The sequence below is a fragment of the Macrotis lagotis genome, chromosome 1, assembly GCF_037893015.1.
Source record: "Macrotis lagotis isolate mMagLag1 chromosome 1, bilby.v1.9.chrom.fasta, whole genome shotgun sequence".
In the NCBI taxonomy this organism is placed as follows: domain Eukaryota; kingdom Metazoa; phylum Chordata; class Mammalia; order Peramelemorphia; family Peramelidae; genus Macrotis; species Macrotis lagotis.
The window spans coordinates 897,166,214-897,178,678 of record NC_133658.1 but is presented as its reverse complement, the minus strand read 5'-3'; the positions used below and the strand labels follow the sequence as shown (position 1 = coordinate 897,178,678).

Below are 12,465 nucleotides of genomic sequence, written 5' to 3'. Positions count from 1 at the left end.
TTTAAAATTCTGAAAAGGGCTCTGTAGGCATCACCAGACTACATATACATATATGTGTGTGTATATATATATATATATATATGTAAACACACATACACACACACACACACACACACACACACACACACACACACATATATATATATATATATATATCACTTAGAGGTTACACATTTCTTTAAAATACCCTTTATCCTTTATACATCAGGGATGTCTTAATTTTTTTTTCTCCATACCATAGACCCTTTGAGAGGTCTATGACATTAAAGTTTCTCAGAATCAAATAGTAGAAACAACTGGAAAACATGTAGGAAACTATAGAACAGATTCAGAAGACTTCCAAATGAAAAATCAAACGACATCTTCAATAATTAGGAATCAAGGAACAAGAATATAAAAAGGAAAAGATCAAGATTCTATTGAAATAAAACATCCCTTGTTTCATTTTTATATATAGACTCTACCTAATTAGCTATTATGTTAAACATGTTTTTTTCTGAGAAAGTTTTTTAAAAAATCAGAAAAAGATGAAGCTTGAGGACCCTTTCAAAATAATATTTTAAAATGTCCAAAATAAAATACATAGAATTACAAGTATATTGAAACACAGCTCTAAAACTCTTTAAGAACCTCTCCTTTCTGTTACTTCTTCCATGTAAGTCTTGCATGTGATAGAATGTTCATGGCTATCATGTATGTTTCTCCATTGCCCTTTTGCTGATTCCCAGTTTTGGTTTTTTTTTTTTTTTTTTTTGGCAAGGCAATGGGGTTAAGTGGCTTGCCCAAGGCCACACAGCTAAGTAATTATTAAATGTCTGAGATCGGATTTGAACTCAGGTCTTCCTGACTCCAGGGACAATGCTCGATCCACTGCGCCACCTAGCTACCCCATAATTCCCAATTTTTTTTTGTTAGAGACTATTGTGTTCCATATTTTGTATTGCTAGGAGAATATTGATGGTAAAAAGATCCCCCCCCACTACTTTTTTTTTTTTTTAGTTTTTGCAAGGCAAATGGGGTTAAGTGGCTTGCCCAAGGCCACACAGCTAGGTCATTATTAAGTGTTTGAGGGCGGATTTGAACCCAGGTACTCCTGACTCCAGGGCCGGTGCTTTATCCACTGCGCCACCTAGCCGCCCCTCCTCCACTACTTTCAGACTGATACTTGGAATCATAAAATTTGTGATATTCCAAAGACAATTCAACTGTCATCCTCTTTATCTGTTCTGGGGTCAGTTCATTGTCTACTTGCAGTGTCCATCCATGATAATGGTGAATGATTGTCCATTCAACTACCTCCCAAGGGTTTGGACAATAAGATTACTATTACTAATTACTACTAATACTAATACTATATCCACATAGGTTCTTGAGTGAGTAAATGTGTGTATGTGTGTGTGTGTGTGTGTGTGTGTGTGTCTGAGTGTATGTATTAGGCCAAACTGTTGTGAATGATTATTGATTCCCAGGCTATGTATCTCATTTAGGAGATCCTATAATGCTCCTAGGCTTGTGCACTACAATCTGCAAATATGTATCTCTGGAAGAGCTCACCATCTAAAATAACAATGTCTTGAATTTAAACCCCATGCTGAATGTTCTCTCTGATCATGGTGAACATACATGGTCTTGGTTTGTGGCCATTGAGTCCAGTCTTCATGAACTCATTTTACAAATGAGGAAACTGAGGCAAAAAGAGTTAGGTGACTTACCCAGGGTCATAAAATTAGGAAGTGTCTAAGGCCATGTTTGAGGAATACTGAGAAGCTCATGTCATCATATCAGTTAGTCAAAAGACATTTATATCGCCTCTATTTTATGTTCTAAACTTTATAAAGATGATCTCATTTTACCTTCATAACAGCCTTGGGAGATAGGTGGGTTATTATTTCCATTTACAGATGAGGAAACTAAGACAGTCAGAGGTGAAATGACTTGCCTAGGGTCACACAGTTAAGTGACAGAAATTAGATCTGAAATTGGGTCTTCCTGGCCTCAGTCCCAATGCTCTATCTACTGTGGCACTAGTTGCATTTACAGAAGAGGAAACTGAGGCCTGCAGGATAAAGTGATATTCCAACTTCAAAGTGGATCTCAAGGTCTTATAACTCCTAGTGCCAATGCTCTCTCCACTGATATGCTGTTTCATGGTCTTAAGATTTGTCTTGAAAATATGTCCCCCAAACTATTTTGGGCCCTTAGATTAACCAGAGTCCTACACATTTCCAGCATATGTTTTGTTCAATAGAAGACTTTTGATTTTTTTTAACAAGGCAATGGGGTTAAGTGACTTGCCTAAGATCACATAGCTAGGTAATTATTAAGTGTCTGAGGCCACATTTAAACTCAGGTCCTCCTGACTCCAGGGCTGGTGCTCTGTCCACTGCACCACCTAGCTTCCCCCAATAGAAAACTTTTGAAGAGAATAAAGGACATCCATCACAGGGTGATATATTGACTCATTCATGAATTGAATTTAAGTGAGGTAGAACCTCACTCTCCCTTCCAGAGTCATCGAAGTCCAGAGGCAGGACAAAAATCAAGTGACTGGCGATGGCCCAGAATGCAGTGGATGACCTTGGTGGTTCTCATATCTAATCAAGCTCTAAGCTGTCTACAACTGCTCTCATCTATCCATTTGGCCAGCGGAAGTCATATGCTGGGGGAAGACACTCTGTTAACTCACCAATGGGTTGTGGCCTGCTGGTTTCCCTCAACCTGTTTTAGATCATCTGCCAAAATGGTTTTACCAGGATGGAGCCATTGTATATGCTGTGGCTTCTTGGAGATACAGGTAAGAGTTGAGTTTGGTGAATGATCAGACCTGAAAAGGACTCAGCAGCCCTCACACAAAAGGTGCCAGTCCGCTGGAATACCACATATACCTCATTTACTAAAATAGTAAATGAGAGAATAGCTACTCTCAACAGTTCTGATCAAAGATCAATTCAGAATAATATATGTCTGGGCCTTTGGTCTGTAATTTAGCTGACATTGTGTCTCAGATAAAGAGATGTCATTTTGTCTTCTTCTATAATGAAGTACAAGAAACAACCAAGCTGACGTCATCAATCAATTATGCCACTGACCTGATCAGAGACTCTTATCGTCATTGGTGCTTCTAGGACTCTTGTATCTTTGTCAAAATATTTTTCTGCATCTTTTGAGAGGGACAGTCTGAAAGAGGAGGGGAAAAAGACTATCTGTGAATCTTTTCTTTATGGTTATCAACATTTTAGAAATATAGATATAGGACTAGTCGTTAGAAACATGCTACAATAGTTACATGATGAAAAAAATCTGCTTAGAACTCTGTCCCCCTGTCTCCCCAGCCTCCCATACAATGATGCTGCTAAATAGTCTGGCAAATATATTCGCTTGGTAGATTTGGGGGATCATTGCATATCTAATTCTCATCAGCTAGGACTACGATTCGAGGAGGCTCGTAGCCTCCTAGTACTTAACATGTGCCAGTTATTCACAAAGTTTTGTTTGAACTGAATCTTTCCTTCTTATATAGAAACACTTTAGTTATTTTCCAACTACATCCAATGATAGTATTTACCAATCACTTTTTGGCAAGGATTTGAGGCTCACAATTTTTCTCCCTCCCTCCCTCCCCTCCTCCCCTCCCCCTGAAAGAAGGCAATCTGAGAAAGGCTTTACATTTGTAACCATGCTAAACATCGATCAATATTGAACATCTTGTGTGAGAAGAATCAGCTCCAAAAGGAAGAAAGAGAACATTAGAGGGAACAAAATGACACAGTACCTAAGACACTTTAAAAAAAAAATTGGTGATCTCTCCCCTTTACTTTATCGCTCAAGTGAGTCTATATTTTTTGGGGGGAGGGGGTTTTTGTTTACTCTTAAACAAGAATACTTTGTTAATGTATAAAAAAACATTATTTGTACAAAATGTGAATAAATAAATATTAAATAAAGAAAAAAATTGGTGATGATAAGTTCTAGTCTTCATTTAAACTCCACAGTTGCTTCTCTGGATCTGGATGGCATTTTCCATCACAAGTCCCTCAAAATTGTCTTTGATTACTGTACTGCTGAAATGAACAAGTCCATCGTGGTTGATCGTCTCCCCATGTGCTGCTGTTGATATGTTTAATGTTCTTCTGGTTCTGCTCATTTCACTCAGCATCACTGAATCAAATATTTCTAACTCCAGTAACAACTAGGAAGCAGCTAAGTGGTATAGTGGATACAGCACTGGGCCCAGAGTCAGGCAAACTGAATTCAAATTCGACTTCAGTTACTATCTAGGTAGGAGTCTCTGGGCAAGTGATTCAAGCTCTGTCTGCCTCAGTTTCCTCAACTTTCCCACCATCCCTCCCATTAATGAAATCATAACTAAGGTTTGGGAAGAATCCTTTCATGAGACCTAGAATGTACTTTTCAAGTGATGTGTTTCCATTGTTAAATATGGTATGAGGATTTCTTAAATTAAGATTCACTTGGACATGATGGGAGGAATCAGTCAGTCAGAAAGCATATTTTAAGCTTATGCTAAGTGTTGGGAATGCAAAGAAAGGAAAGAGCAACAGTCTGCTCTCAGGGAGATCCCATTCTTTTTTTTTAATGATTAATTTATTTATTTTCACATTACTACAATAATCTTATTGTAGAGAGGAGCTCCCATTCTAATGGAGGTATAACATGAACTACATGTGTGTGCGCGCATGTTCATATATATGACATATACAGGCCAAATGGCAGACAATGTCAAAGGAAGCCTTGATGGGTAGGAGGATGGTCATGCTCTCAATGGAAGGTTTGGGGGATGGTGGTAGGAGAATGAGTTCTCTCATTTATATGTTGAGGACACCCAATGATAGACACCCAACGTCCCATAATATGTTCAAGAGGTAGTTAGTGATAGAACATGAAAGTTAGTAGAGAGTTTAGGGCTGGATGGAAAAATAGATCTGGGAATCATGCGCATAGAAATGACCATTTCTAACCCAGACACTCAGAATTTTCACAGGATTGGGATTTAGAACTGGGAAGGACCTTAGAGGCCATCTAGTCTAAATGTCTCATTGTGCAGATGAAGAAAGTGAGATCCAGAGAGATCAAGTGACTTATCAGGGGCCACATAGCAGATTAGTTTCTCAGGTGGGATTCAAACCCAGTTCTTCCCACCTCCAAGCTCAGTCTTTTCTCCAACTGGGATCTCCACAATCCAGACTGTATCTAGACTGTAAGTGACATCTGTCAGAAGGAATTATACCTGCAAAGCCAGAAGAAGGTCCTCTCTATTCACACATGGTCTTTATAACTACAAACCCACAATCTTATAATACTTTCATCCAATTCTCTTGTAAGTCATGGCAAGTTAAATATGTAAAGAAAAATAATACAGCTGCATCTGACTTCAGAAAGTGCATGTAATCTTGAACAGTTGCTTGTAAATAAAATAATTTAATTATATAAGTAATATAAGTTTAATTATATCTTAATTGAGTTTGCAATCCCTTTGTAAAAGGAAGAGTCACTTTATGATTTACCTATGATGTAAATCTAAATTTTCATAGGTTTTAAACTGAGTCCCTTCTCCAAGCCTTTTATTGGAGAATGTTCTTGCTGGGATGGGTAGCCTGAGTATCAAGTCAGGGAAATGGGTTCTGCTTTGACAAGTCTCAAAGGTGGGGGGTGGGGAGGAATGTAGGAGTTAAGGAAAGACACTCAAAGACCATGACAACCTGGTGACCAAGAATTTGTTCACTTGAACCAGGGACTTAGGGCTTCTGTCCCTGTTACACAGATTCCTCCAACTGTTACTGCCCTTCCTCCTCCAACTTTTGTAGTATTTATCTGTCTGTCTATACATCTATCTACCTATCTTTCTATTTATCCATCTGTCTGTCTATCCATCTATGTTTTTCTGTCTATCCATCTTTCTGTTTATTCATTTATTTATACATCTGTCTATCTGCTTGTCTTTCTATCTGTCTACCCATCTCTGTCTGTTTAGCCATCAGTCTGACTTTCTGTCTATACATCTGTCTATATCTTTCTGTCAGTCTATCCATCTGTCTTTCTGTCTGTCTATTCATCTATCTGCTATCCAGTTGCCTGTTGTCTGTCTACCTAGTTCATAGATAATTTATACATGTGGTATATACTACACATATGATGTAAATGTATATACCCACAAATATGATCATCCATGTGTCTGTTCTATCCCTATAGAATAAAAGCTCCCTGATTTCAGGGGGGTGTTTTCCTTATCCTTAGCTTCTAGTACAATGTTTGTCTCATCTTTTGTCATTGTTCAATCATTTCATTTGTGTCCAACTCTTTACAACTCCATTTGGGTTTAGATCCCAGGTTTGGAATTCTTTCACCAGATCATTTTACAGATGAGGAAACAAAGGCAAACATAATTAGATGACCTGCCCAGGGTCACACAGCTAAATGGATTTGAACTCAGGTCTTCCTGATTTCAGGCCCAATGCTCTAACTATTGCACCACTTGGCCTATCTTTGGTACATAATAGAGGCTTAGTAAATGCTTAGTGATTGACTGAATTAATTTAAAGTCATTTACCATCTCTGTTAATATAATCTGAAGTTTAAGAAGAGGGTAACTTCTCTTGCTGGTAAAGCTTCAGGTTCCAATTTAAATCCTTGAGCTTGTTCAGGTCTACAAGAGGCATGACCAAGGCATACCAGGTCATCTCCTGGGCATTATTTTCCCAAAAGGTTACCATGTACCACTCTAGATAGATCTTCAAAACACTCGTATTAGGTCAATGAATAAACTCCATCGCTTTTGCTTTTCTCAGGAGCCAGAAAACCACAGAAAAGAATATTTATTGACCAATAGAGCAGACTGCAGCAAATGCTGACTTGGAAATGTGACTGATTTTTCTAAACTAACCATCTGGCACAGCTGAACCTGAGTAACCAAACAGAGACTTGTAACTCCAATTCTTTCACAGAAATCAAGTAAATGAGACTCTAGGGTTTTAAAAAAGGGACAATTATAATCTTCAAAAGAGAAATTTTGTTCCTTTAGGACCCAAGTTTGCTTCTCAGATGCTCATAAATATCTTTGATGATTTTTTGGAGTTAAAGTCTGTAGTGATCAGAAATATCTATCCTGGTCATGGAGTCTGCTGGCTGCCATCCACCAATCCCTAGCCCCCATCCCTCCTCAAATCAGGTTCATGAATAAGCCTATGACTGATTTTCTCTCCTCTCAAATATGGCACTGCCTATACCTCTTGGTCAACTTTGTCAAGGGTAACAGGGTGGCACAGTAAATAGAGCGTGGGCCTGGAATCAGAAAGCCTTGAGTTCAACTTGGACTCTTCCTAAGGGTTCCTGGGCAAGTCACTCCACCCTGTTTGTCTCTCTTTCCACATCTGTCAAATGAGCTGGAGAAGGACATGTCAAGACAATCCCAAATGAGGTTACAAAGAGTTGGAAATGACCAAACAACAACAATTCTGTAAATGAGCAAATAAATGAAAAAACATTTATCAAGTGCTACGTTAAATGCTGGAGAACCCGAAAGAAAAATTAGACTGTCATCAGAATGAAATTACTACAAGGGCTGCTGTTTCTTCTTATTGGGAAAAAAAATAAGTCTTCATGATAAAAGTTTAAACCTCCTATGCCTACCTGGGGTAGAAGTTATAGAATAAATGAGCAAAAAGACTGAGTCATCTGTCCCAACTTTTAAGTGTCTTTTGTTAACTATCAGCCCTCTTGAGTTAAAAACATTCAAAGAGAGCCTAACCAAGTGGGATCTATCCAAGTGGGTGGATCAATGGTGTCCTGTTCTCCTGCAGACCAAACTGCTTCTTTGCATTTAACATAATGATATTTCAAAGAATTGTGGATACAGGACCACCAGGGATCTAAGAGATCATTTGGCCTAATGCCCTCATTTGAAATCTAGAAGAGGAAGTGAGTTATTCAAGGTCAATGGCCTTTCTTAGCACAACACTTAGTACATATTAGACCTTACCAAATACTTGTTAACTAAATGACTGCCATGGATAGTGAGTAACTGAACTGGGGGGGGGGGTGACCCTAGCTCCTAGGACTGCAAATCTGAGATTCTTTCTTCTAAGTGGGTTCCATTTTTCAAAGGCTTTTGGCTATGCTACCAGCAATTCCATTTACACATTTTGAGTTAGCTCAACACAGGTTTTTCACTTGAAATACTGACATCCCTATTTATAACCCCAAGAATTGAAAGCGATGGGAGTAAGTCTCCCCCACACCAATTTCCACAGTGATTTGACTCCCACTACCTGAGTTGGATGGAAGCTGGAAGCAACTCAAAAGCCCTTTATAACTAACTGAATTCAGACTGGTAGGCTTCCTCAGCCTTACAGAATGGGACTGTTGCTATTCATTATTCCAGTGAATATTATTGCCAAGAATAATCAACAAGGTAAATTTAAGCTTCAGCTGGGACTCTAGTTAGGTGTTCCCTGACTCTTCAGTGAGACTGAAATTCTGTCTCTGAGGGGCCTCTTTCATTCCTAAGAATCCAAGAATTCTCAGCTTTTTCCTGTCTTGAATATCCTATTCAACAAAGTTAAGAAATTTTGGAGTTTACCACGTAGATGAGATTCATGCATCTCATCAGGATGATATACATTTATTCTTTCCACATGAAGACTTTCCCCATTGCAGGTTTCAATGTATTGTGGGTCAGCATAAGAAATTAAATGGGTATTTATTTACTTATTTTTGGCAATTGGGGTTAAGTGATTTGCCTAAGGTCATATAGCTAGATAATTATTAAGTGTTTGAGATTGGATTTGAACTCAGGTCCTTCTGGCTGGTACTCTATCTGCTGAGCCACCTAACTGCCCCTGGGGACTTAATTTTTGTAGAAACTGAATATGACATGCAAAAGCTAGCAGATGACACAGAAAAAAATTAGAAATTCAGAAAAGCATAGTATTATGTAGCATCAACATATTTTATCTTTTAGTACCATCATAATTCAGACTTTGTCTCTGCTATAAAGGTGGGCCAGAAAATTTTACATAGATTTTCCAGATCACAGGAGCACCATGCTCCTAACCCTCCTAATGTGAAAGGTAGTGATTGACCAGATTCTCCCTGTACCTCTTGACAAGCTTCTCATACCCCTTGGGAGTTAATCAATTAATTAGGCATTTTGTTAAGCACTGGGGTGGGGGATACAAAAGAGGCAAAAGACAGTCCCTGCTCTCAAGGACTTTCACTCTAATGGGGGAGTCAACACACAAATGGCAAACAAGACAAGACATGGGATAAAGAAGAAATAATTGACCTTATGAGGGACTTGGAAAGGCTTCTTGTAGAAGCTTGGATTTTAGCTGGGACTTGAAGCCAGTTGGAGACAGGAGGTGCAGAGAAACTACCCCAAGGGAATGAATGGAATGCCTTATTGGGGGAATAGCAAAGGCCAGTATCACTGGATCCAATAATATGTGGGCCTGTGTGTGACAGCTGGTGATGATGGGGGTGGGTGGGAAGTACTGGAAAGGGGTGTGTGTGTGTGTGTCTGAGGGTTATAAAAAAAGCTTTAATTAAATTCAAAACAGAATATTTTCTATTTGATGCTGGAAATGATAGGGAGTCACTGGAGTTTATTGAGGAGGGGTAACAATGTCATATCTGCACTTTAGGAAAATCACTTTGATGGTTGAATGGAGGATACATTGGAGTAGGGAGAGACTGAGGCAGGTAGGCCCATCATCAGGATTCACAAACCCTAGGATGGTAGCCCCTGCAATAGCCATCAAGTCTCTTAAAACTATGTCTCCCTCCTGTTGGCAGCTGTGTGGTACAGTGGACAGAGTACCAGACCTGGAGTCAGGAAAAACCGAGTTCAAATCTTGCCTCAAACACTTCTTGGTTTATTGACCTAGGGAAATCACTTCACCCTATTGGCCTTAGTTTCCTCATCTGTCAAATAAGCTGGAAATGGCAAACCACTCCAGTATCTGTGCCAAAAAATCCCCAAATGAGGTCATTTAGAGTCAGGCATGACTGAAAATGACTAAACCTCTTAGTAGTAGTAGGAAACACAGATGTTTTTCTGGGCTTGAACCAAATTCCTTCATTTGGCGTGAACAGATCTCAAGTTTTATTGGGAAGTATCAGCTATCAAAACTAACCACTAGCAGGAGGGGGAGAGAGAGAGAGAGAGAGAGAGAGAGAGAGAGAGACAGAGAGAGAGAGAGAGAGACAGAGAGAGAGACAGAGAGACAGAGAGACAGAGAGAGACAGAGACAGAGACAGAGAGAGACAGAGAGACAGAGAGACAGAGAGATTGATTTTGCTTTGTATAAGAGTTAAACCAGAACAAATTTTCTTCTTCAACTACACTTGAGCCTCCTGTTTTCTTATTTGTAAAATGAGAGAATTGAACTCAATTAATGCTTCCCAGTCTTTTCAAATATCTGGACTTCTTTTTAATATTTAAAAGAATGACAGATATCATATGATAGTAATTATAATGTTAATATAGTATTCATTATACCAGAGAGTACAGTACAGATTCAACAGAGACCCCAATGTTCCAAGTGCTCCAGGTTTAAGGGCTTCTGTTTATAGGGATTCTAAGTTCTAGATTTATATGCTTATGCCATAGTTTGGATGGGTCTTCTTTCCCATCATTTAACTCAATTCAATGAATATGGATTAACAGGAACTGGCCAAGTACTGTCCAAGGTGCTAAGACAGAAATGAAATCAAGGAACTGATCTCTTGGGAAGTTTTGGGAAGCAGCATGGAGAAAGATTTGTATGTAGAAGGTAACTGGGGGAGGGAGAGAATCTTAATAACTGGGCTTCCTAAAGGAGAAGGCACTTGAGTTGGGCCTCGAAGAAAATGGGGATTACTCGAAGTGCAAGAGGGGAGGGAGAGCTTTATAGAATGTTGCATAAACAGGAGATGGCAAACTAAATTTAGGGAATAACTAGCAGGCCATTTTAGCTTTCATTACATGGGATAGAATACCTGGAAAGTTCAAACACAACCTCAGACACTTTTTAGCTGTGTAATGCTGGGCAAGTCACTTAACCTTATTTGCTTCAGTTTCTTCATTTGTAAAATGAGTTGGAGAAGAGAATGGCAAATCCTTCAATATCTCTACCAAAAAAGCCTCAAATGGGTCACAGAGACTCAGTGAGGACTGAATAACAACTATATTACAAAGGATTGAGAAGTGAGTGGGAGGTGAGGAAATGGAGTCAATTCCTCTCTTCAGGAATTTGACTGGTAAAAGAAGAAATCTAGGCTCATAGCTCAAAGAGACACAAGAGACAAGCAAAAGCTTCTGAAGGAGGAGAAAAATCTTTTCCAGACTTGTTTCTCTCTTTAGGAACTTTTCAGTCAAATAGAGCCATGTTGCTCATTGGCCAAACCTGGTTTTCCCCAGGAGACCCCCCTCCCCAACTGAACTCCTTCCTCCCACCAACCAACTCAATGGTCAGTCTAAGTGACTTCTCCTGATAGAAGCCCTTCCTCTGACCAAGGTTTTTAGTGTGTCTGCCTTCTTTATCATCACTTCCAATTGACTTCTTTTTTTTACTTGATATGTTCCTCCAACAGAATGTAAAAGAATGTTTTTCAATTTTATGTAACATGTGACATGGTGAAACACATGTATATGCTAGTGATTGCCACAAAGTGTGCAGATTTGTTGGATTGCACTGGGGGCATTTGTGAATCAAGAAAATGTATAATGACAAACAGTTAAGAATTTAGTAATGAGCTTTAAAACCATAATCACCTCTACTTTACATTTCAACCAAACAGCATTTGCCACCTTCTAAGTGCTAGGGGTGCACCAGCCCTGGACACAGGAAGACCAGAGTTCAAATTCAGCCTCAGATACTTTCTAGCTGAGTGACCTTGGACAAGTCACTTAACCATGTTTACCTCAGTTTCCTCATCTATAAAAGGAACTAGAGAAGGAAATAGTGAATCAGTTCAGTATCTTTGCCCAGAAAAATCCCAAACGGGGTCAAGGAGAGTCAGACAAGACTGAAAATGACTGAACAAACATCAAGTGCTAGGCAATGAGGCAACAAGAGCAAAGAATTAAACAATGACTTGCATTCCAATGAGGGAGACTACAGATTCATACATAATTATGTTCAGCATAAATATAAAGCAAATAAATACAAGTATGTAAAAAGCAGGAAAATATAAGTTAGTTTGGGAGAAAGAGCACGGGAGGAGGTGGTGCTCTGTAAACACTTCTTGTAGAACATGATGCTTGAGCTGCATCTTTTAATAGGAAGAGAGGGATTCTATGAGGGGGAGCTGGTAAGAAGGGAGTGTGACAGATATATGGGATGGCCAATGCAAAGGCATGGAGATCAGGGATGAGAGTCAGGTGTGAGCAACTAAAGGTAATAGTGGGGGAAGAGACAGAGATAGAGAGAAAGAGTAGACACAGACACAGAGGCAGAGACAGACAGACAG

The 12,465-nt window shown here is 39.2% G+C and overlaps 1 protein-coding gene across 1 annotated transcript in view; it reads right to left on the bottom strand.

Annotated features, from left to right (window-relative positions):
* The window catches only part of CFAP74 (cilia and flagella associated protein 74), a 131,027-nt gene that overhangs the window by 27,158 nt on the left and 91,404 nt on the right, over positions 1 to 12,465 (bottom strand). Inside the window, exon 23 of the mRNA XM_074218707.1 lies at positions 3,090 to 3,177. Within this exon, the coding sequence (XP_074074808.1) occupies positions 3,090 to 3,177 (88 nt within the window). The remainder of the gene's footprint in view (positions 1 to 3,089; positions 3,178 to 12,465) is intronic.